The sequence below is a fragment of the Plectropomus leopardus genome, chromosome 15, assembly GCF_026936395.1.
Source record: "Plectropomus leopardus strain MGB_pleo_1.0 chromosome 15, ASM2693639v1, whole genome shotgun sequence".
Taxonomy (NCBI): Eukaryota; Metazoa; Chordata; class Actinopteri; order Perciformes; family Serranidae; genus Plectropomus; species Plectropomus leopardus.
In genome coordinates, this window is record NC_142190.1 from 27,124,625 (window position 1) to 27,147,194 (window position 22,570).

The following is a 22,570-nucleotide window of genomic DNA, read 5'->3' on the forward strand; positions in this document are numbered from 1 at the left end:
CTCGTATTAATCTATGAGAAAAGCTTTGATGCACATAAAAAATTGTGCAACACGTTGTTGTTTTTCTCTATGACAAGCAAGTCATCTGTCACACAGCAGAGGGGAGCCCATATGAGCCAGTGTCACACCTCGCTTTGATTTGATTTTTCACAGTGATTCACACAAAATACCATTTGCTTCTCAAAATTACAAATCTGCAGCTACTATTTGCTGCTTGGAGGAGTTAAAACTTGCAGTGTTCAGTAAGCTGACACTTGGCAACATCTGTCACAGCATATACACGCTTGAATTCTTGTAAATAAAGTACGCAATATTATGCATTAAAGTATTTTAATCAAAAACAAAATATTTTCTCTTCAAAAGCATTATTTAAAGAATGATATGACATTTGCTGTACATGTGTAACAGGTATATACAAGTATCAAAATGGGGTGTGGTCTAAAACTTTTTATTTCTATTCAAAATTACTCTATATTTACATGATCGGTTCATGCTGATAATAATTGCCAGAGAGCTAAACACCGGCTCCTCTGTGCCTCCTAATCCTGAGAAACCTCCGTCACTCTGTACATCTTGCTCATCAGGACCTCTACTTTGTCTCCACCCAGATGGCAAAGGTCCAAGATGCACACGACGTGTGTGTCCTCCAGTTCACCGGCAGTCGCCAACACCTCCTCTGCAACACAAACATTTTCACGTTAATTCTAAAGATGACGCTGTAGTGTGTGTATGAGTCACAAAAGAGCTCCCAGGTGTGTTGAAGCCAAACTTAAAGGTCCTCCACTGCATCGGTGTGGTGTCTACCTGGCTCAGGATGTGCTGATTGGTTGTGGCTGGCAGTGTCACTGAGGGGACAGAGGAAGCCTGACGACATGCAGGACAGCATCGTGTTGCCGTGGGGATCCAGAGGCAGACCTACAGCCCTGGGCTCGTCTGAGCTCACAACAGGAAAGTATGCCGCATCAATGGCTATCTGCTTGTTTATGCCTGTCGAAAAGACCAAAAAAAAAAAAGATTGGACACATTGGAGTTGGATTGTTGTCTTTGCTGTTCTTTGCCAATCTGATTTGACATATATCACCCTTTTTCAACCACTTTGTCAGCATCGTTTTTATCTAGTTAGATAAAGTTTTAAAGATAAAGTTTTTACTTTCTCATTCAAAAAACGAAAAAAAAATATAAATGTGTGTGTGTGTGACTAAAAAACACTTGGAGTCTGTATATTGATACATGCATGATATTATGCCGTATTGATTTCTTTTCTCATCCCTATTGTTGTTATTGTTGTTGAGCGCTTGTACATGTTAAATGTGATGGTTAGTCTTTGTGGTATTTGTCCCGCCCCTCCTCCACTGTGATTGGACAGCTGGGTAAAAAGCAACAGTGATGAGAGCAGCATTTTACCCAAAGTTGAACATTTTTCGACTATCTGCACTCAGACAAATGTGCCAAACGTGCAGCGCTCAGCATAAAAATAGACACTCAGTGCCTCCTTACATTGCTGCAGTTTGTAGCACAGTGTAAATTTGCAGCGCAAAAATTGCAAAAAATGGTAAAAATGCTCTGGCCTTGGGAGAAAAAGGATTTTAAAAGCTGCAGTTTAAAGAAAGCACCATTTTTTAACTACACAGCTTGGTGAAAATGGAATAGAGGACACAGGAAAAAAAGCTGAATGGAGCTGCTCCTCAATAACACAGAGTTATATGAATTTTGGTGTTTCCTAAATATGACTCAGACCTGTGACTGTGCAACTTGGTTTCCGCTGAGAGCAGGTCTCAACCTCACAGTGACTCACTCATGACTTAAAGAGCATACAATGAAAACATAAAGGTCAGGTCGGGTCTACACTTATTCAGAACTAACTGAATGTGATGGCAATTTTGGTCCATTTGAGAGATACTCATAAAAAAATAGAGAACCAAGGCCTGCGTCCTCTGAATAATTCAATATTTTGAAGGGGAGAGAACGTTCACGCCGCCCACACTTTGGACGAAAGAAGCTGAAAATCATCAGTCAAGCTTTTCAAACTTCACCTAATATTGTGACTTGGTAGTATCCCGGACAGACCACAGGCGGGACGGTGTCGGCGCTTTGCTCTGGCGTCCACCGAGTTGGCTGAAGGTTGCTCCGCTGCAGGAGGACGTTTTTTTCATCAAACGTGAACCTCCGGGACACGCTGTCCTGGTAGAGACCGCCTTGATGCAGGTGTTCAGACACTTCTTGTCTTTGCTTTGGCCAACTGCTGCTTTCCCACGATGTTACGTCAGAGTCTGGTGGAAACGAACACGATGCTGTGACAGAGTATCAGAGCACCGCAGTAAAGCTGCAGCTCCAGTAACTCACCTTGATTTTGATCGAAGCGGCATTCCACATCCTGAGCCTCCTCACATTCAGACTCGCTCTCTTTCTCTTCCTGCTCTTGTCCGTCTTCTGTGTCTTTATGTCTCCTGTAGGAGCAAAGACACATGAGCTCAGACTGCTTAAAGAGGGGGATTGAAGAACCACCAGCTGAATTATTATTACCTTTTTGCTGACGTGCTTTCAGAATTCTGCGTGGCTTTCCTGGAAGACATGTTCATACAGTACATTTAATTCATGAATTAACACTCTCCTACATGATTTGTGCTCCTACGAGCCACAAAAGCACAATTAATGACTGAATCGGAAGTCGAATCATACCTTGTTTGAATTTTTCTTGTCCTTCCATTTCCCGAGATTTTCTCAGCAGAGGCCGATCTTAAATTGACTGCTGAAGTCTGCTCATTGTGTGTATCCGGTGCAGCTTGTTCACTGGAAGAAGCATCTGGTCCCTGCAGGAAATCAGTTGACTTCTTTTATAGTTTTTAATGTCACTACTCCTGGAGAGATGCTTTGAGAGAATGTCTATTACCTCTTTTTCTCCTCTTCCTCCTGTGGCCCTTGGGTTTTTTATGTAGCAGACTGCTGTGATCTGTCCTTGAATTGCAAGGTTTTTATGCTCCCTATATCGCAGGGTCTCTAACTCCTTCTTCAAGTCAGCTGCAGCCACCAGAGGAGCTTGAGTTGAAGACAGAGCACAAAAGTTTTAAAAGTAAACATCACTTTTACTGGCGGATGCAGCATTTTAGATGCACACTATACTTTGTAGGCAAATTGTTGTCTAGGAATTGTGTTGTCTATAAATTGTGTTGTCTATAAATTGTGACTTGAAAATTCAAATAAAATGTATAAAGATGAACCCCCTGCAACCATGCATTATACAGACAGAGCAGGCTGCAGTAAAAATGAGTCCTCTGGACCGTACGCTGCGCTGCATGTTGTTGCAGAACTGCAGGAGAACGCTGACCCAGATTTGATTTGATTCCTGCCACCCACAAGAGAACGCACCGAATCTCATTATGGTTCAGAACTGAAGTGGAGTTCAGCATTTCATGCCCTGAAATTATAAACATGCAAGATGGACTTTTTTTTCTAAGGCTAATTAGTGCATTCTGGGATAAAACTAAAGTACGCAGAGAGGCCAAAAGCCCAAAGGCATGTCAGCATGTTCTAAAAACTACAAATATGTTACATAGATTAAAAAGCCTTGGACAGAATTATTCCTTTACAAATGATGTCTAAAAAATATGCGTATAGTAATCAAGTGTGTCTGTTTATAGTTCTCATTTGGGGTCTTTTCATACATTCCAACATATGGAAAAAACATTTAAAACTACATTAAATCTATATAATGTTTTTTACTTTTGATATTTTGTCTCAGAGCATCCTGCCTGATTCTGCTGGCTTCCTGTGCTGCTGCACATCGAAATCATGATGAGAAAAAGAAAGTCATTTGATCACGTAATGACCAATTTATGTATATTACTGTATTTTAAAAAATAAATCAAATTCACTTAATATCAACGCTGTCCATGGGGGAAAATAAATCAGTTATAATAATCATACACTTATCAATTTGACCTTGCCAGATGTGATCACCATAAGAGGTTTTCACTTTATAACCAGTCTTGTGTTTTTTCCCCTCACCTGAGGCATCTGCAGTCGACTGGCTGAATGTCTTTGGAGGACGAGGGTAGCAATAATAACCACCAACAGCAGTCTTCCGGAGCACAACGTTGTCCTTCAGAGTTTTGGTCCACTGGATGAAGCTCTTCACTCTGGGGTCGCTCACGTACGGCTGACCTTTGTGGTAGCCTGTTATGGAGACGGATAAAATAGTAACCAACACCGTCGCCACATGTGTACACGAGCAGGTCCTTGTTGTTCCGGCCGTGCTAACCTGTGATGAACGTCTCTGTCTCGCAGCTGCTTGTGAGGTAGGGGAGCGAGCCTTCCACCTGACAAACTCTCATCTGAGTGCACACCAGGTAGGTCACTGTGGAGGAGGTGATGATGAAGCTAAGTGAAACTGAGGGGCAGCAGAGTTGTCGGACAGGGGCGGCACAGTTGACTTACTCGGGCATATGCGACTGAAGACTTCTGGTTGGGAGGAGGAAAAAACCTCCAGGATGAAAGGATGGTCGGATGTTCCATCTACAGCGTGGATCCAGCGATACGTCCAGTATTTTTCTGGACCTAAAAGGTGATTACGGTTGATTATCAATAACTGAATTAAATGGTCAAAAAGCATATTCACCTGCTTTCTTCAGTTTTAAACTAAAACACTCGTTCATTCTTGAGTCCAAGTGGACATTTGTGCTAAATTTGAGGAAATTCCCTCAAGGCCTTTCTTGAAATGTCACATTCACAAAATGAGGCAGATGCAAGTACAGAATAACTCCTGACCACCGCATTCCAAGCAGTTCATCCTTGAGACCAGATGTTTGTGCCAAATTTGAAGACATCCCCTCAAGGTGCTCTTGAGATTCCATGTTCAAGAGAATGTGACAGATACAAGGACACAGTGACCTTGACCTTTGACCACAAGAATCAGTTCATCCTTGGGTCCTTGTTCATCCTTGTTTGTGCCAAATGTGAAAAAAATACCTTGAGGCGTTCTTAAGACACTGCGTTCAGGAGACTGAGACGGACAAGGTCACAATGCCCTTGACTTTTGACATATGAGCACCAAATACTAATCACTTCATTCTTGAGTCCAAGTGGACGTTTGTGTCGGATTTGATGACATTTCCTCAAACCTTTCTTGAAATATTGTGCTCACGAGAATGAGACAGACGGACATACCTTTTTAAGGACGTACATACGGACAGAAAACCCGAAAACAAAATGCCTCCTATCACCGTGGAGGCAACGTGGGGGCATAAAATGAATTTCCAGTTTATAAATATGAGCATCTATTACCCTTGTTCCCTTTGCTCTTGACTCTTTCAACACGACCAACAAATGTCACCAAACCAATGACATCACATGCAGCATTGTTGGATAATTTTTCCAGCTCTGACCTGTGAGACAAAGACAGATACGTAAGATGCAAACGTCAAGTGTTTGATAAAGATGGACAAATGTTAACTTTAGATGATGGAGGCTGATTCTTGACCTGGTGGTGAACTGGTAGGAAACCTCCGGCAGTCCCCACTGAGGCAGTACACTCTTTGGTGAAACCACGGTGATGACAGAAGCAGGGTTGCGAGGGTTTAGGCAGATTTCTTGGGAAAATACATAAAAAGATATTAAAATAAAGCTAAGGTTCTACTGCGGTTCACCAGCCCCTTTTGGACGACCCAGAGATAAATCTGTACACACCTACAGAGTTAAAGGTCTTCATTTTGTGATGGTCCATTTGCGGGTGTGACCGATTTGAATAACTCTGCTTCAAGGTGTAATCTTGGATGTACAACACCGTGCCTACGTTCAGTCTCTGGTAAAACTCTGGACAAAGTTCGTTCCAAAGCACGAGGGACATTGTTCCACTCTGGTCAGCAACTTCAAAGTATGCCTAAAATACGACAAAGCATGAGGTGAAAAACACCCAATTCAACAGTGAAAAACTGTGACTGAGATTCGGTAAACATTTCGGAAATTTAAACTCACCTGGTAGGGGTAATCAATCTTGAGGCCAAACTTCCCATAATACCGTAATCTGGATTTGTGTATTATCTTCACGAGGAGAGGGAGAGGTTTCCATGTCTTCCTAAAGCAGGACTCCAGACTACAAAGAAGAGTAATCTTGGACACTGTTGAAAAGAAGACATTGTGGACGACACATTATTAGTAAATGGCATTCATAATAAATCTTAAATAAAATTTGTAATCAGTACCACAGTAACTGGATAGACAATTTTAGCTCATCATCATCATCATCATCAGCAGCAGCAGCAGCAGCAGCATTTACGGTGTAAGACTACATAGGATTTTTATTGTATTATCTTGACATAGAGCTCAAAAGTTGTTTGTTTTTTTCCAGATCTTAAAAACTGAATTACTTAAATGTTATATCCTAAACACATTACATTTGTGTAGCGCAGTGAAAAACAACACCTCTGGTCTGCTGTATGGACAAGCAACAACAATCAAAGTCATTAATCAAGCAAACACGCCAAAAATTCAAATTTTTCAGCTGCCTTTCTTTGTTGTACATAATTACAAATGTATTAGTATTTGCTTTTTGACTGTTGGTTGGACAAAACAAGCAGTTTGAAGACAATGATGGCCATTTTCACTATTACCTGGGATATCCATTAGTGATCAACATATTCATAGACAGTGATTCCTAGCTCTGGCCATGCAATATATCAAACATTCATTGAATTGTCTTGTGCATAAACATATACTGACTGCTCTAACTGTCATCCTAAACTTTTGTCACAAGTAGCATGCTGAAAAGCAAAGTAGCAAAGTCCCCTTCAGTGGCGTAGATGTGAGCCATGTAAACAGATGTGTGCCTCACCGTCCAGCACTGTGTCAGATGAAGGACACCCCGATGTCCAGATGTCTCCCTCTGGGTCGTCGTTGTTCCACAGAGACAGGTAATGTTTGCGGCTCACCTGAAGGGGAGCATCACTTTGCAGCAACACACTCCTCTCCATGCCGTGTTTGACCAGCAAGGGCAGCGAGCTGACATCCTTCATCCGGGTCAGGAGGACAGAGCTCTCTGCACCACATGTGAGCTTCTCTATACACATGTAACCGTGTCCCAGTCTCCTCTCGTTGTAAACAAAGGAGCACTGCGTGATGCTGACGTCGATCCCAGTCCTCAGGATGTTTGTGTGAACCAGGTGATTCAAACTGGGGTGAAGAAAACATTTGGCTCTCCACACTCCGTCTGTGACTGTCACATCGTAGCTGTAGCTGTCGGACAGCTGCTGTCCCTCCGTTTGCTCGGACAGATACCGCTGAAGCGCGAGGACAGCCACCGGAGCCGCCGCCGCCGCCTCCTCTGTGTTTACTTTCAGACTCTGTGAGGAGGATAGCCGCTCCAACGTCCTCTGGAGAAAAGGCGTTTGAGAAAAACCAGTGACCACCGAGGAAGAAGACGAGTTATCCTCCATTATGGACAGGTGAGTCAACTAGTCACTGGTCAGACAGCCCGCCGTGTAGCTGCTGTCACCAAGTTATCTCATGTTAGCTTGTTGGCTAACTAACTTCCTCCTGCAGCAAAGTCCCACACGCCGGAAATACAAGTGATATAAATAAATGTACAAGTAGTTTTATCTTTACTACAGCGAGTTTATCTTACAAAACTTTTTTTTTTCGATGTTTAATAATTCTTTAACGGTGTAACGTTAAAGTTAGCGACCGTTACAAACAACGCGGGTGCCGTTTGATGGCGTCACTACTGTTCACGCAGAGCAGTGGCGGCCCCACGCTGTGTGAGGGGCAGGGGCGGACAACTGAAAAAGGGCCCCAGCTGCATGTAGTGGAACAACAGCCAGTCCCTTAAGAATTTCGCGGGCTGTTTTTGTGATTATTGCTGCCTGAAATGCATGCTTTCAAAGCAGCTTTGCTTGAAAAAATGTACCCTTCTGAAAAACCAGATAAAAACCAGCTTATGCTGGTAGATGGTTTTAGTTGGTGGTCAAGGATGGTTTTAGATGGTCCTGAACCAGTTTATGCTGGTCTTTGACATGCTGGTGTGACTACAACTACAATTAAATAACCTTTTACATATTGATATTACTTTCCTCAAACTCTGTTGATTACTGATTCACATAGTATCCTGTCATATGTGTGGTTGAATTTTGAATACTATAGATCAACTAAATGGCTTTATTGATGCAATTATGTGTGAAAGCCAGTCCCATCGTCCTCCCTCACCCCACAGACACTACATGTTAAATCAGCATTCAGTCTCCAAATCTAATTAATTGCACTTTTCCTTCAATCTTTGGCCATTATTTACGCATAGTGGACATTATTCTTCATGTCATGCTGTGAATAATTTCACACCCCATCCTACTTATGATAAAGACAGTACAGCTCTTTCCATAAAAAACCCCATATATTTTCACATTTTGATATATTTATGACTTTAGTTGTGACAGTTATGCACCAAAAAACAGTGGAAAAGGTTGATTGTGATAATCTATTTGGCAATAAACTAATTTCAGATTTTTCTAATTTCACATCATAACACAATTTTGAGGTGGTTTAAAGTCAATAACAAAAAGCTGTGGACTCAAACGCCACCTGCTGGTTTTTAGGCAAACACATCTCAATGAGACACTGTGGCTATGCTCTGCATCAAAAGTGTTTAATTCTTATAGACCAGTGCTGGAAAAATATTCTGATCCTCTATCTATCTATCTATCATCTATATATTATCCTTCAGTTTATAAGAAAAATAAATATGTTGGGGGTTGTATATTGAAAATGCTCAACATTTGCACATGAGAGAAGTACTCTATTATACTAATAAAAATGAGTAGTACCTTGAGGTTAAGTGTTCTGCTTAAGTAGGCTAAATGCACTTTTGGTGACAGTTAATTTTTTAAGATCAGTTTCAAATTATGTAATTCAAAATGTAAAATCATCAAATCATTTGATAAAAATCCATTTACAAATTTTTTTTTTTTTTAACCTAATTCAGTTTCAAAATATGTAATTCAAATTCAGTTATCTAAAATTCAGATTCAGTTTCTAATGACACATAATTCTGCCCATATGTTGAAGATGTGGAGCTTGGCTCTGAATTGCTGAAGGCTTTTGATATCACGGGCCTTGCATTGTTGACACTTGGACAGATTGGCTTTCAGGATTGATGGTGTGTAATTTAAAAAAATCTGTGCTTTGGTCTTGTTGAGTTCAAGGGCGTCTGTGCACCTTCCAGAAACTCTTTTCAGCAATGATGAAAAGTCACCAGCAATGTTGTAGAGACTACACACACAAAACCTCATTTCCTCTCCTCATCAGAGGTCATCGCAGCTCCACATTTTTGGAGAACCAGTGTTCGTGCTAAGCTCTGCTAAATGTGTCCCGGAGCTAACTGTTCTCAGAGCTGACATGGTTTCGAAATTGTCATCCAACGTCTCTGAGGATACTGAATGCTCAGCTGATATTCATGTAACAGATGAGTATGTGTACTTAAAGAGCCAAACTTTTTTTTTTTTAAAGTGTGAGCTTTATTAAAAAGCAAAACATAAGCACAAAAAGAAAAATAAGGATTTTTTTATAGTTCATTTGTTGTAATCAATACACAGTAAAATGCACCAACATTTTTGTTTTTTTTTTTTGCACTCATGTGGAAGCCCAGTAAGTTGAGCGATGCTTAGATCTTTAATTCTAACTTGCAGGTATTATCAGGCATGCCTTCAGAAATCCACTGAGCCCTTAAATAATCACATCGCAAGACCAAATTCTCTGCGGCTTTATATTTTTATTGTTTCTGCTCAGACAAACTGGTGTCTGGCCCGACTTGCTTGTTAGGAAGCTCCATGTGAATGCCAGGGACTAACCACCACCAGCGTCTGTCTGGTTCAAGTAGTCATACCACCAGTTAACATCCTCTGTGATTTGAAAAGCTTTTCATAAATTATGAACCTTGAAGAGGTGATTTTGAGCAAATGTTTTCAGTGTCTGCGACAGAAACCTGTGATTCATGTAGCGATTCTAAAAGCATGAAATATTATTCAAAAATGCTGTAAACCACTCATTAATGTTCCTTAAAATGTGGCTAGGAAACACAGTTTTACTTCAGTTGAACCAAAGGATGAAATAAAATAAAGATTAACCCTTTGAAACCTGAGCGAATTGGCTTGATTTCTTTCAAAAACATGGGGGGAAGGCAATGAGCAACAAACAAGAAAAGTACCCGAAAATTAGTTTAAAAAACCAAACAAGATAATGGCCTGAATAGTGCTTAAAATTTTTTAAAAAATGTTTTTTTTTTATCAAATCAAATCTCTCTTACCAGGTTGCCCATTGCTTTCCCCCCCATGTTTTTGAAGAAATCACACCAATTTGTTCAAAGTTAGTAGTTTTGAATAATTTTGAAATGTGTTGAAAAGCAGGACAAGAAGAGTGATGTCATTCCAGGTTTCAAAGGGTTAACTAAAAAAACCAAACAAAAAAAGTCCAAAGCAGTATTAAGATGTGGTGGATGACACAGGACGAGCACACATTGAGACCAGGGTTTCAGTCCTGTGTCAGTGAATGTTTTTTTTTTTTTCAGACTAATTAAGTTTCAATTTTGATGCCTAAAGCTGCTTGATACACATCACAGTGTACATTCATTTAAGCAGAATAGCTGAATAGGCCTGTTTGTGTTATTGTCTTATTTTGAGATTGGTAGGACACACGGGAATAAACACTGGAGTGTAAAACATAACGTTTTAAAGTGTTACTTTCTTCATCCCTTTTGAGGCACCTAATCGAGTCCATCTTTCATGTCTTGATTCAGTTTCACAGAGAGCTCAGAGTCGTTGTCAGGAGCTGTGAGGACAGAAACAAACTATGTTAAACTGCATAAAGTCCACCCACCAGCTCATTTGAAAAAATCTACAGCAAAAAGTAAACTTTCAGTTCAGCTTAGATGTAATAAAAAGTTTTTACTTACGACATGGAGGGCAATCAGCTGAAATCAAAAAAAGAAGATAATCATCATTTCAGTCCTTGTGATAAATGCTGGAATATCTTTCGTCACCTTTTTCGAGTTGAATATGACCCCCACTCCCATGCACTGAAACTGAAAAGTAAATTCTAACCTTTTATTTGGCTCTTTCCTTATTTCTTTTTTATATCACATCTCTCCCACATTGTGGTGATATATTATCATAGAGTTGGTTGCTTCAAATTGTGAGTTCAATATAATTTTAACCCTTTGAGACTTGGAAAAGAAAAACAGTTTTACTTCAATGTTAAAAAATGATGAAATAAATTAAAGGTTAATCCTATGAAACTTGAGTAAATTGGCTCGATTTCTTTCAAAATCATGGGAAGAAGGCAGTGAGCAGTCAAAGAAGAAATGACCAAAAAATTTGCAATTATTAGTAAAAAGTACAGGAAAATTGCCCGAAAATTAGGGGAAAAAAAGGGAAAAAGGGAAATAACCTAATAGTTTAAACAAAAAGATAATTTTGTAATGTAATTTTACATTTCTAATTCTGATAATTATAAATTATCACCAGACATTTCCCTTAGCTTTTTTAAAGATAATTTTCTAAATCTACTGATTTATTGCAATTTGTGGAACACGTTTTACAAAGTTGCTGACTGCCTGATCTTCCCTCGTTTTTGAAAGAAATTGCACAAACTTGCTTTGGGTTCAAAGGTTTTTATGATGTTTTTACTTCTGAAAGCAGCATAGATAAAGTAATGTTGCTCCAGGTTTCAAAGGGTTAATAACATCTTCACCTCAAAGACTACAACCAAAGCCCTAAAAAAAAAAAGTCAATGCAGCAGATAATCTAATTCTCTCTTACCTTTCTTCTTTCTGTAAACCATGAATCCAGTGGAAGCAGCGGCGAGGACGACAGCAACAAAAACCACTGCAGCAATGATGAAGACGGTCGTGCTCGTGGGCTCCTCTGTTGAACACAAATAAAAATTAACATCGACACAGACAAAGCAATTTAAAACAAAAGAACATGCAGTGTTTTGTTGCTGCTGTGAACAACATGCGAACAATCTCATTGGCTTAATTCCATCATTTAACTGGATTATTTCAGCTAAATTCAAAACTAAAACAAAACCACAGACATTCAGCACTTACTTCTGTTGGTCCTGATCGCTGCTTTGTCCAGTGTGGTGACGACGTCCTCGGCACCAGAGAGGTGAAAGACGCAGTCGTACCTGCTCCAGGCCTCAGGTGGGATGGTTGAAACGTCCAAGTCAACACTCATCTGGAAGGTTTGGTCGTGGTTGGGGAGGACCTCTCTGGGGTCCACGCCCTCATGAATCTCCTGTTCATCTTTCCTCCAGAACATCATGGCGCTGTCGGGGTAGAAACCCGTGGCGTGGCAGCTGACTGGAGAGGACGGCGTCTTCTGGAGGAGAGACACTGAAAGATGCTCTGAAGAGACAGTGGAGGGAGAGGTAGTGTCAGTCACACTGATTAATATTAAAGCAGTCACAGGGGGCACTTTACTGCAAAACAAGTTCATTTACTGACAATGCTTCTTATTAGGTTTTTGAATGCACATCAACTTCACTTTCCCTGTGCTGCGTATTTAAACCTTTGAATTCAAAAACATTAAATAACATGGTAAAAAATCTTCTGCAAATTGAAAAGCTAGGAAAAAACTGTATTTACAGTTATCATAATTACATATTTAAAATTATGTTGAAGAATTATTAACATTTTTGAATGTCTTTTCTGCTTTTTTAAAAAAAACTTCCTTTTTATTTTAGTTTTATTTTTAACCCCATTTTCAGAAAAAAATCTTGTACTTTTTGCTGTTTTTTAGTTTGGGGTAATTATCTCTTTTGTCGCTCATTGCCTTTTTCCCATGTTTTTAAAAGAAAGCAAGACAATTTAATCCAATTTTAAAATGGTTAATAAAATACGGGCTCAACTCCATCAGGTCATGTGAGTTTACCTGTTCTCACCACTGAGCCGTTGCTGTAGGCCAAATACTTCCTCAGCCACACGGGAAAAATCTGCTTGAGGTATTTCATGTTGACTTTTATTCTTTCTTTCTCGGTATCCCATCTCGTTTTGAAAATTAAAGCCTGCGGTTTCGTAGTGATCCACGTCAATGTCTTCAGATCCAGTGATATTAAGTCTTCTCCATCATAACCATACTGGCTATAGCCTCTAACGTCATTAGTTTCGTCATCCCAATCACAACCACTCATCCTCTGGAAGATGTGGACACCTGAGAGACAGACGGCAGATTAGAGAGCAGAAAATCAGTGCACGTTTTCTTTTAGTGACAAAAACACATTTCCATTTCAGACGTTAAAGGTTACAATAGCAACAGTATTGTTCTGTAAATAAGTGACAATGGCTGTAAACCAAGTGGTTTTGTATTTTTGCATTCTGGTTACAAACGGTTACATAAAAGTTGCACCGAGGTTTAAGATGCAGAGCACAAACTGCAGCGTCTCTCGTTGGAGTCCAGCCGAGGACCTTATCTCTCTCTCCCTTATTTTCTGTTATGTCTTAATTGCTACTATCTAATATGTTTACCCTTACGCAGTCCCACATTCAAATGACCAGCACCAATTAATTCAAAATCGTTTATTTGATCAATATTCTGGTTTCAGTATCATAACCTTACAAAATTAGGCCTATTTATTTCTTTATCTAAAAAAAGGATATTATTATTATTATTATTATTATTATTATTAGGATAGAACAACTTAAGTGTGAAAGGGGGAGAGAAAGGGGATGACATGCAGCAAAGGGCAGTTGGATTGAATGCTGATGCTTTCAGAAATTATTTACACAATGAGAGTTTTGATAAATTATTTTCACTAATGTGAATGAAAAAATGAGTAATTGGGTAAAGGCATGTAATAGCATAGGTAGAGCAGTCTGGTAAGTTCAGAAAATGACTGTAACCCAGCCTTTAAGAGCAGGAGAAGACAACACTAACAACATTCAGTCTCATATTGATATAATATCTATTAAAACAAATTTAAAAATATAAAAGTAACATAATTGAAAAACTATAACATAAAAAAGTTTGTACTTCAAAGGTGCCTTAAAATTACACCACTTTACTTTAATGTAGCCTCTAAATCCAGGAAAAGACAACACATGATGTGACGATATCCACAATCTAAGACGACATGTATTTTATAAAAAACAAGAAATGTAAAATAACTGAACAAAATATAACTGTAAAACAGTTGTCTGTCTTTACTTTAAAAGTGGAGAAAAATGCATTACTCTAATGTAATACAGCCTGTAAAACCAGAAAAAGACAATTACAATATTACAATATCCAAAATCTAAGATGATATGCAGTTTATTATATTATGATAATGGTATAATACCAATATATATATATATATATATATATTAAGAAGGCCTTGGGGTGCAGAACAGTTTAATAATAAAAAGTTTACCTCCAGTTTGGTTGAAGCGCTGCTTCAGATTGTAAATGGTGGCTTTGAAGAAGTTGGGCTGTAACTCGTAACAATGCCGATTGTGCCACTCTAAGTGCTGAGGGTCATCTTCATTGAATCTTTTCATCCACTCCTGTTTTGGCTCTACTACCTTTTTTTTACTGTCGCAGTAACCCGCCACAACGCCATCCACCACTACAGCCCCGACAAAGCTGAAGTCCGGCTGTGCAGAGGATGCAGTCAGCAGGTAACTCAGGGTGTGTTTCGCTACAGGACAAAAAAAAGTTAACACGCACATTAGAAATGATACACACAGTATCATTACGGCCATCATAAAAACACTGTGACTATTTCATGTCATCTATGTACAGTAAGAGACGGTGAATGGTGCATATAGCACGTTACTGTAAATCAGAAAGCATTGTGGGAAAACACGTGGTCACTTCAGTAATTCTTATCTAATCAGTTTGCGGTTGAAACTGGCTGATAGGATTTTCCACAGCAGACGTTTTGACATGAAAAGCACAGGTGTGTTCATAATATTAATTACGGCTGCATTCCACTTCGAGGAGGCCCTGGTAAACTTAACAGAACTGAGCCATCATCAATGTTTTCAGTGTCAACCGAGCTTTTCCCACTATGACAAGTAAAATGTCTGCTGTGACAAAAATGATATGGTGAGGGAGACTTGATTTCATGTTTATTTTAACCCTTTGAAGCCTGGAGTGACATCACTTTTCTTGTGCTGCTTTCAGATGCCTTATTTTTACATTTTTACAGTATTTACACCTTTGAACCCAGAGCAAATTGATGCGATTTCTTTCAAAAATAAATGTTCAAAAAAAGAGCAAAACAATTAGTAGATTTAGAAAACTAATTTTAAAAAGCAAGGGAAAATATCTAGAGGGAAAAAAGAAAAATGCTATATTTATAATCATTATGATTACATATCTAAAAATATTTTACAAAACTATTATAAATTTTACATACACTTTCCAGGTCATTTCCTTAAAAAATATATTATTTCAATTAATTAATTAATTAGAAATGTAAGTATATTATTATAAGTTTGCTGTTAGGGCTCCTCGGTTGTGGAATGATCTGCCTCAGGATCTCTGGCTCGCTACATCACTATCTTCTTTTAAATCACTTTAAAGACGCATTTTTATCAAAAGGCATTCCTATAATTTCTCTTCAAAGGATTATTTTTTTTAAAATATGGTACCTTACTCCTGAAATTGCACTTAAGTTTTGCACTGCTCTTTTGATTTTAAATTCAACCATTAATTTACATTTTTCTTTTGTGTTGTGTTTTAAAGAAATGTCGTGTGTGTGTCTTTTGTGGTTTTAAGTGTAAAGTGGTTTTAAAAGTATTGTTAGTATAAGACATTTTCAAATTTAGTCACTTTTAAACCTAGACATAGGTTAATTTTTCCCCACTGTCTTGCAAAACTTTAAAAATATTTTTACAAAGTTATTTTAAATTTTAGGCACTTTTCCAGGTCGTTGCTTTTCAAAAATATTTTTTAATTAATTAATGAATGTAAGTATATCACTATAAGTATTATCAGTATATTATTTCTATGATTATTTTGTGTAGTACTCACTTTTGAACCTAGACTCGGGTTACTTTATTTTCTCCACTGTCTCGCAGGCCAGCCATTACACATTATTGACAGCGGGCGAAAACTTTCCAAATCGGGCCCCTTATCACAACATCTCCAGTAACGGTATCTGACCATGGACATTCACATTGGGGGCCCTGCTGTCTTGTAATGACGTCAAGTGTTAAGTTTAGCTGTCTATAACTTTTATTTAGCCATAACGTTTATGAACGTTATCTAGCATTGGTTTTTGATGTTGCTGAAACGTTAGCCAACCAAAAAATGAATTATGAGCAACCATATTTGGTCTTTGTAACTTGCGTATGTTAGTATTGTTTCTGTCAGAGGTACTGCACTCTGAACATTAAACAGCTTCCAGCAACTTACTGTCAAATTTACGGAAACTACTTTACAGTTTATGTCCGTATGATTCGGTTAAAACATGCAGTTTTATTAAGTCGACGCAAAAGTGAAAGTAAAATAGCACATCAAAAGTCTTGAGCTATGCGGAGCAAACTGCAGAGTTACAGGTTTTAAATGTGATCTTACCCGCTGATGAAACGTGACAGAACAGAAGCAACAACAGTAAAGTTTTCATCTTGTCTCCATAAAAAAGTCTGGGTGAAAGTTTGAGCTGGTTCTGCTGTCGTCTGTCCATTTTCCTCCGCCTGTTATCAGACCTCATCGGCATTTAGGAGAAATGGACTTTACCAACGTTAGAGGGGGGTTTCCAAATAACGGTGAAAGCTCACTTGCCAGTAGGGGGTGGCAAAATGACTTTTCGCTTCAAAATAATTTAGGAGGACTTCAACAGCTCAAACGGACCTCTGCTGCCCACATGAAGTTAATGCAAACTGTCCTCCTCAGTCAGGAGGGGATTTCCTTTTCTTGTACCATATGGACAAAAAATACGTGCACTTAAATAGTGAAGTCTGGAGCTATTGTTCTTGGTTTGGGCCAGCCCATTTTGTATCAGATAAGGGCCTTAAATGCCATGTGTGTATTTGAACATTGCACTCTTCAAACAGTTGTTTGGTGGTGGTGGCACATTCTTATCTCCACTCCATGTTATTCAAATCATTAAATTGCCAGTGACCAGAAATGTATTCTAGGGGTTTGTCACCAAAAGCTGCTTATGTCACTGTCAATTTTTACATTGCATTAAGAAGCCACTGGGTATTTTACAGCTTAACTCAGTTTCCAGACGGAGGTTCAGTGTTGAAGAAGGCTTTAGTACTAAGCAAACTGATAGATATAGTGGTTTAGATCTGGGCAGTGGTGCGATAGGGATGCTGGCTGCTGATAAAGGAATGCAGTGCTCTGTAATTACCTCCCCTACCATGTACTGTATGCCCTGTCAGCTCTTTGTGTCTTTGATGATAAAAATCTCTGGTGCCTGTGTGCAAGCCTATTGGCAAGAAAGTGGATTCTGATTCTGATGGAATTTATCTGTGTTGAACAAAACAGTAGAAACACTACACCATGAAGGCAATGTGTGAAAGTCTAGAAGTTAAAAAAATGAAGACCATGACAGCAAAAAAAACAAAACAAAAAAAAACAGTTTTCCCACCGGAGGATTAAGAATGCAGTGTGACTGCAAAAGCTTGAAGACAGACATAAACAAAAAGGGGAGAAAATACAGTCACAAATTCATGGAAATTATAATTATTAGCATTTTAAAATGTGCTCTTGGCTGAAATAAAAACATCAAATTTAAATAAAAAGTCAAAGTAGAAATAAAACATATATTTTTAAGTAATGTTATTTAAAAATATATAAAAACCTTTCTGTATGCATTTTCTCTCTCTATATATGTGTGTGTGTGTGTTTGTGTGTTAAGTGATGGGATTACATTTTTTTAACTCAATTTCTTCATTTATTTATCATATAATTTCTACCTTTCTCTTTAATTTCCTTTTATTTAGGTCAAATAAAGGAGGGGGATTGGCCATTACACCTCTTTATTACTGTATACCATGGGGAGATCATGAGACACTGGGCCGCTGGGCACAGATATGCAAAAGGCAACTTTTTTTAGGAAACTTGTAGGATGCAAACACTCAAACTCTGATGTCGTACAGAGGCATCAGTGTGAACGTGAAACCGTTAGATTGTCTCCTCTCCTGCAAAGAAGCCAGACACACAGAAGTCTGTGTGACTTTGTGGTGATTCTCCCTTTCTTGTGGTTGTTGTTCTGCATTCCTTTGTCAACATGCATTGTTTGTGGTTTTGTGGCTCTGTGTGGTAATTTTGTCTCTTTGTAGTCGTTTTCTGTTTCTTTTAGGTCTGAATGTTTTTTGTCGTTTTTTTTGTCTCTATTTAGTTGCATTTGTGTATTTTTTGGTCATTTTGTTACTCTTTGTAGCTACTTTTACACATCTTTGTGGAGGCCAGGGGTCCCCCTAACACTTTGGACCCCTGGGCCTGTGTCTGCAAGTAGAGGCCCCCTCAGTAATTGATCTGAGTAGGCTATTCATTTTTCTGTATTTATTTTTTTAATAGTGCGGTTTAGATAAAAATGAAAAACATTTTTTCAGTGAATTAAAGATTATGGCTAATTATAGCCTATTACAAATAAACGAATCAATTATTCAGTGGTTCCCCCGCTCATTTCATTCATGAAATAGCTGATCCCAGAGAATGAATCTCCTAAAACCGCCCTCTGCAGTCAGAAACTACAATCCCAGAATGCCTTGCAGCTTTGGCAGCATTTCTTGTCGACGTGGGAAGGGAGGGATTCGGACACAAACAAATGTGCACGGGTTTGATGTCGGGCTGCGTTACAGATAACCTGTGACATGTCAGGTGGATTTGATAGATAACTCCATGACATTAGAAACATGTGGCTCAAACCGGACGAGATTCTGCTGAAAAACGCGTTTAAATTATGGGTCACCGAGAAGGATAACGAGTACTTCGTTCTGCAAAGGAGGCGAGGGTACGGAGAAGGTGGAGGCGGGCTGACAGGTAACATTAGCGGTTTTCTTCTCACCTCCTCGCGTGCGTAGGACAGCGGCTGCGGCTTTGCCAAATCCAATTTAAACAAACTAGTTATGAACGGGTTAACTCGGTATACGCTGGCATAGCTAACGTGCTGTGTGCCGTGCACAGGGCGGGTGCTGCCGTACAGCCGAGTCGGTCAGAGAAAAAATATTTTCATAGCAACAGGTATAAGCCTCGTGCCAATTTACACGAGCCAGTTTAGATAGTGAACAGCTGTTTTTTTTTTGTGCGTCGATACGCCAGCCTGCAGGTGTGGACGTCTGTTTGGGTGTACGTGTCAGTATGTTAGTGTATATGGTGTGTTTCATGTGTGTTACAACACAGAGTTGACAGTTAGGTCACATGGGGGAAAGACTGTCCGTTCACTTCACTGTTTTTTTCATTTCCTGCTGATTTTGCTGCCCGCGGTGCCTGTGCTGACTGTACAGGATGTACATGGGCCTGAAAACTTTGTGCAATTATAGTGTCAGATTTATACACAAGTCACATTGCCAGCTGACAAACGCAGAGTGAAAATCATGTATTGTTGAGGGGCTGTATTTCAGATTTTACCAGTCCATTTCTGAAGGAACATTCAAGGGACTGTTCTTTATTTATCAGGGGTAGGGGGTAGCAGGGGTATGACTGTGTTTTTTTTTTTTACTCTCCTTAAAGCTTCAAATGTTTTTCCTCAGCCTCCCTGAGTGACTTGGGGAAAATGCGTGACCCTCCCTCTACCACAAATTAGTAGTTAGATTTTAAAACCAAACCGATTTTTTTGAGGGTGAAGGGTGAAGATGAAATCTAGGAGCATCAGTTTTTCCACTGTCATCCATGCTGGTTAGTATGTGCAAACGGTTTATTTTGGCAACATTTTAAATGAAACCCAGACCAGAGTGACTCTGATAGAATATCACTAGGCCCATTTTAAGATTGGATTTAATTCTGACTATTTTTGACAGAAGATTTCGTCCCATATAATGGATTCAAGGGTCGCTGGAAAAAAAGTTAAAATAGATAAATTATACAGCCATTTAAAGTTGTATGCCCCCCCCCAGCCAAAAAAAGAAAAACAAATATACGTCCCTCCCTAGTGCTTAAAAAAAATTGACATGCCTTCTCCTTTTTGCACCATCCTCTCCTCGCTTATAAATAACAAACAGTCCCTAAGCAGTTACATTTGGTTGTTGTGCCTGAGGTCAGTTCAGTCAGCTTGTGAATATTTCCACCACTTTCTCTCTGAGGCTAGAAACATCAAGAGAAAACTCTTGAATTTGTAATGTCACTGCAATGTCAGAGACTTCTGCTCCCAGGACAGCGCGTCAGCGACTCTGTGGAGACATTGATGCTTAGTTGAGTTGTCAGTCACACTGTAATCTAGGTTATATCATAGCTTCGCTAAATTGAGATGTAATATTTTTAGTATGAAGAAGAAAAACGTGACAGTTGTTTTTGCAGCCTAGGGCTGCAAGTAGAGTTTTTTTTTCCTATATTGATTAATCTGTCAATTATTTCCAACAGTCCAAAGCCCAAAGTTATTGAATTTAAAAATGCTGTAAAGCCAGGGAAGCACATTCTTAAATTTTAGGGGCCAAAACAGTTATAGCACTTTTCCTTTTTGATTTACTTAATTAATTATTGAAGTGGTTTGATTCATTATCTAATCATTTCAGCAGTTCTACAAATCTCTCTTCTGTCAGGATAGCTATCAAGTTAAAGCAGTACACCGGGGTATTCAGAAGTCCAGAAGGCATTATTTTTAATATTGTCAGAAATAGACACTCCTCCATCTATTAAAATCTGCCCCTGTTATGGAGTATTGCCATATATAACTTTATCTTAAGATGACTCGTACCAACTGTAAATGCAGTTTATTAGCCATGATTTTATTCAACACACATCGATTTATTATTCTATGGGCCATAAGTATTTAAATCTGGCAAGACTTTTCAAAGGAAGCTAGCTGCATATTGTCAGCTTTACAATTTCACACATGCTACAGTGACTTCTGATACCAGCAGCTTAGCTTTGACATATTTTACCATATACCTCTGTGCAATGTCAGGATGGTATAAAAATACATTTCAGGGAATTTTTAAATAAAAAGAAAAGAATGAATAAAAATAGCTCCCTGAGGTTTTCTAAGTAAAAGTTCCTCTCATGCATGTATGTATTGCAGACTGCCTTCACTGGTGTGGGTTGAGTGTAATACGCACACTTTTCATAAATTGATTTTACCGATGATCACTGAAATAAAACACTGATACAGATAACCGGCAAAATGCTAAATATCGGCTTTGATAATCGGCCAGGTGGATGATCTGTCGACCCCAAATTATTCCCTCATTCTGCGCCCATTATAGGAGGGACAATAACTGAGCTTAAAAAACGATTTGTACCACTTTTAGGAAAGATTGGTGCATGTTCAAAGTAAGGAGTTGAACAGAAAATAATTTGAGAAGTCTAAAACAATAAAAGCATTTTCTTTTAAATCACGCAACAGCAAGTGCGCTCTCAGATCTTCACTTCCAGCCGAACCTCAGGTGAGCTTGTGATGTAAACATAACCTTTTGTTAACCTAATTGCATGCTGGATCTTTGAAAACCACTGTCACCTGCCAGTATAAAAGTGGTGCTTGTAATACCATTAATGATTATGACCTACATTTTCTTAGCACATGCCACATTGTGACAGCAGTAGGGTAATTAATAGGTAATTAATGATAATGAATGGTGTTCCAGCTGAAGACAAAAGGCCCGATGTCCTGTGTGGCTGGTCTAATGATAGTGGAGGTTAAATACTACCTGATGGTGCTTTGGCATGATGCACTCGAAGCCCTCTCCAGCTCAAGCGCCTTTTGTATCTCAAGTATCTTTACGCTCTCCTGTACGATGCTGTTCTGCACCGACAGGGACATCAATTATATGAACTGTGTTTGATCCTTTCCTTCTCGGCAGCTCACTAGAACTTGTGGAGAGCTGCTCCATGTTTGAGCAGGCAGGCCGGTATAATGCTGATGCAGTGCATGAGTGTGGTTTCACTGCGACCTTGTTAATTATTCATGGAGGGCATGTCAGAGAGAAGTTATAAAGGTAACAGATTTAGCTAATTTTAGTTGTGCGCCTCTGAAGTGTACCTGAGGAACGCTTGATTTCTAAACTGTCAGGATAAGTAGCCTATAAGGGAACAGTCTGCGATTCGAGTATAAATAAAAGATTGATTAACAGGTCTCTTGATGCATGACTAAGAGAAGACAGGAGCTGAATAAGATTAGGTTATTCATATTTTCTGATGCTGTCAGATGCTCATTTATCAGCAAATACAGTTAAACACATCCAGGATGACTTAACAGACACGGTAGTACATTATTAGTCAAAAATTAGGCCTGTAATGAAAGGTTGTTATTGTAGTTCCTTATTTCTTGTAGAGATGTTTATATTAATTGTATTGCTTCCCAGTGCTGATACACAAACTTGTGTATTGGCCAATACAGAGTACTGATACCATTGCATAGGAAACAAAAACAAAAATGAGAAAAGGTGTTTACTACTAACCCTGCATTTACATGAAATGATTGCCAGAATTATTGTGTGGCA

At 39.0% G+C, this 22,570-nt stretch overlaps 3 protein-coding genes and 1 long non-coding RNA gene across 6 annotated transcripts in view; 2 read left to right on the plus strand and 2 right to left on the minus strand.

The window, feature by feature from the left end:
- Positions 1-432: 432 nt before the first annotated feature.
- LOC121952121 (RPA-related protein RADX) lies at positions 433-7,427 on the minus strand. Its single transcript, XM_042498614.2, has 15 exons — positions 6,827-7,427; positions 5,971-6,113; positions 5,683-5,875; positions 5,477-5,585; positions 5,281-5,381; positions 4,435-4,554; positions 4,259-4,354; positions 4,006-4,173; positions 2,891-3,036; positions 2,680-2,810; positions 2,524-2,562; positions 2,344-2,447; positions 2,034-2,270; positions 805-987; positions 433-676 (listed from the first exon to the last, which is right to left on the minus strand). Exons 1-15 carry the CDS (start codon positions 7,425-7,427, stop codon positions 540-542), a joined length of 2,508 nt encoding a protein of 835 aa, XP_042354548.2. The 3' UTR covers positions 433-539.
- Positions 7,297-12,892, plus strand: LOC148187340 (uncharacterized). Its single transcript, XR_015778845.1, has 2 exons — positions 7,297-7,436; positions 11,826-12,892. It is a non-coding gene; the product is annotated as an uncharacterized LOC148187340 (long non-coding RNA).
- On the minus strand, positions 9,474-16,705 carry LOC121952122 (H-2 class I histocompatibility antigen, K-D alpha chain-like). 2 transcript variants are annotated; one of them, XM_042498616.2, is made up of 7 exons: positions 16,542-16,702; positions 14,389-14,655; positions 12,912-13,190; positions 12,086-12,385; positions 11,796-11,900; positions 10,931-10,948; positions 9,474-10,806 (listed from the first exon to the last, which is right to left on the minus strand). In XM_042498616.2, exons 1-7 carry the CDS (start codon positions 16,681-16,683, stop codon positions 10,742-10,744), a joined length of 1,176 nt encoding a protein of 391 aa, XP_042354550.1. In that variant the 5' UTR covers positions 16,684-16,702; the 3' UTR covers positions 9,474-10,741. The 2 variants fall into 2 exon arrangements, with proteins under 2 accessions (XP_042354550.1, XP_087944113.1); XM_088087987.1 differs by lacking the exons at positions 9,474-10,806; positions 10,931-10,948; positions 11,796-11,900; positions 12,086-12,385 and having other exon boundaries at positions 12,883-13,190; positions 16,542-16,705.
- Positions 16,706-18,698: 1,993 nt separating this feature from the next.
- tbc1d8b (TBC1 domain family member 8B) overlaps positions 18,699-22,570 on the plus strand; it is a 33,088-nt gene continuing 29,216 nt past the window's right edge. For both annotated transcript variants that reach the window (XM_042498612.2, XM_042498613.2), the window contains exon 1: positions 18,699-18,959. In XM_042498612.2, the coding sequence (XP_042354546.1) occupies positions 18,833-18,959 (127 nt within the window). In that variant the 5' untranslated portion in view covers positions 18,699-18,832. The remainder of the gene's footprint in view (positions 18,960-22,570) is intronic.